General features: G+C 62.0%; 1 protein-coding gene across 1 annotated transcript; it reads left to right on the top strand.

Moving 5' to 3' along the window:
* Positions 1-3: 3 nt before the first annotated feature.
* Positions 4-578, top strand: LOC104395931 (protein groucho-1-like; the record flags this gene model as incomplete). Its single annotated transcript, XM_010005691.1, has 3 exons — positions 4-136; positions 306-453; positions 524-578. Coding segments are annotated over 3 exons (336 nt in total), but the record flags the coding sequence as incomplete, so codon positions are not given.
* Positions 579-584: the final 6 nt, after the last annotated feature.

The following is a 584-nucleotide window of genomic DNA, read 5'->3' as shown; positions in this document are numbered from 1 at the left end:
GCATCAAGGCCGAGCTCACCTCCTCTGCCCCTGCCTGCTATGCCCTGGCCATCAGCCCCGATGCCAAAGTTTGCTTCTCCTGCTGCAGTGATGGCAACATCGTGGTGTGGGACCTGCAGAACCAGACCTTGGTCAGGTGATTGTGGGCAGGGCTGCTTGGGCCAGGGCTCACACTGCCCCCTCCAGGGCATCGCCACCCCTCCATGGTCTCACTCTGGCCAGGGAACAGTCCCTGTCCTGGCAACAGGGATCTTCGAGAGCTCTTAACACCTGTCCCCTTGCCCTCTCCATCCGCTCTTTCCCAGGCAGTTTCAAGGACACACGGATGGTGCCAGCTGCATTGACATCTCCAATGATGGCACCAAGCTGTGGACAGGGGGGCTGGACAACACGGTGCGGTGCTGGGACCTGCGGGAGGGGCGTCAGCTGCAGCAGCATGACTTCAGCTCCCAGGTAGGGGCTGGAGCATAGCAGGGCCAGCTGGGGCCTGCTGGGCCACTGCTTGACCCTGTTTGTCCCCTAGATCTTCTCCCTGGGGTACTGCCCAACAGGAGAGTGGCTGGCAGTGGGCATGGAGAGCAGCA

Source organism: Chaetura pelagica, unplaced genomic scaffold (genome assembly GCF_000747805.2).
Source record: "Chaetura pelagica isolate M959 unplaced genomic scaffold, ChaPel_1.0 C11028099, whole genome shotgun sequence".
Lineage (NCBI taxonomy): Eukaryota > Metazoa > Chordata > Aves > Apodiformes > Apodidae > Chaetura > Chaetura pelagica.
Note: the sequence above shows the minus strand (reverse complement) of the source record. Positions and strands in the feature narration are given on the sequence as shown.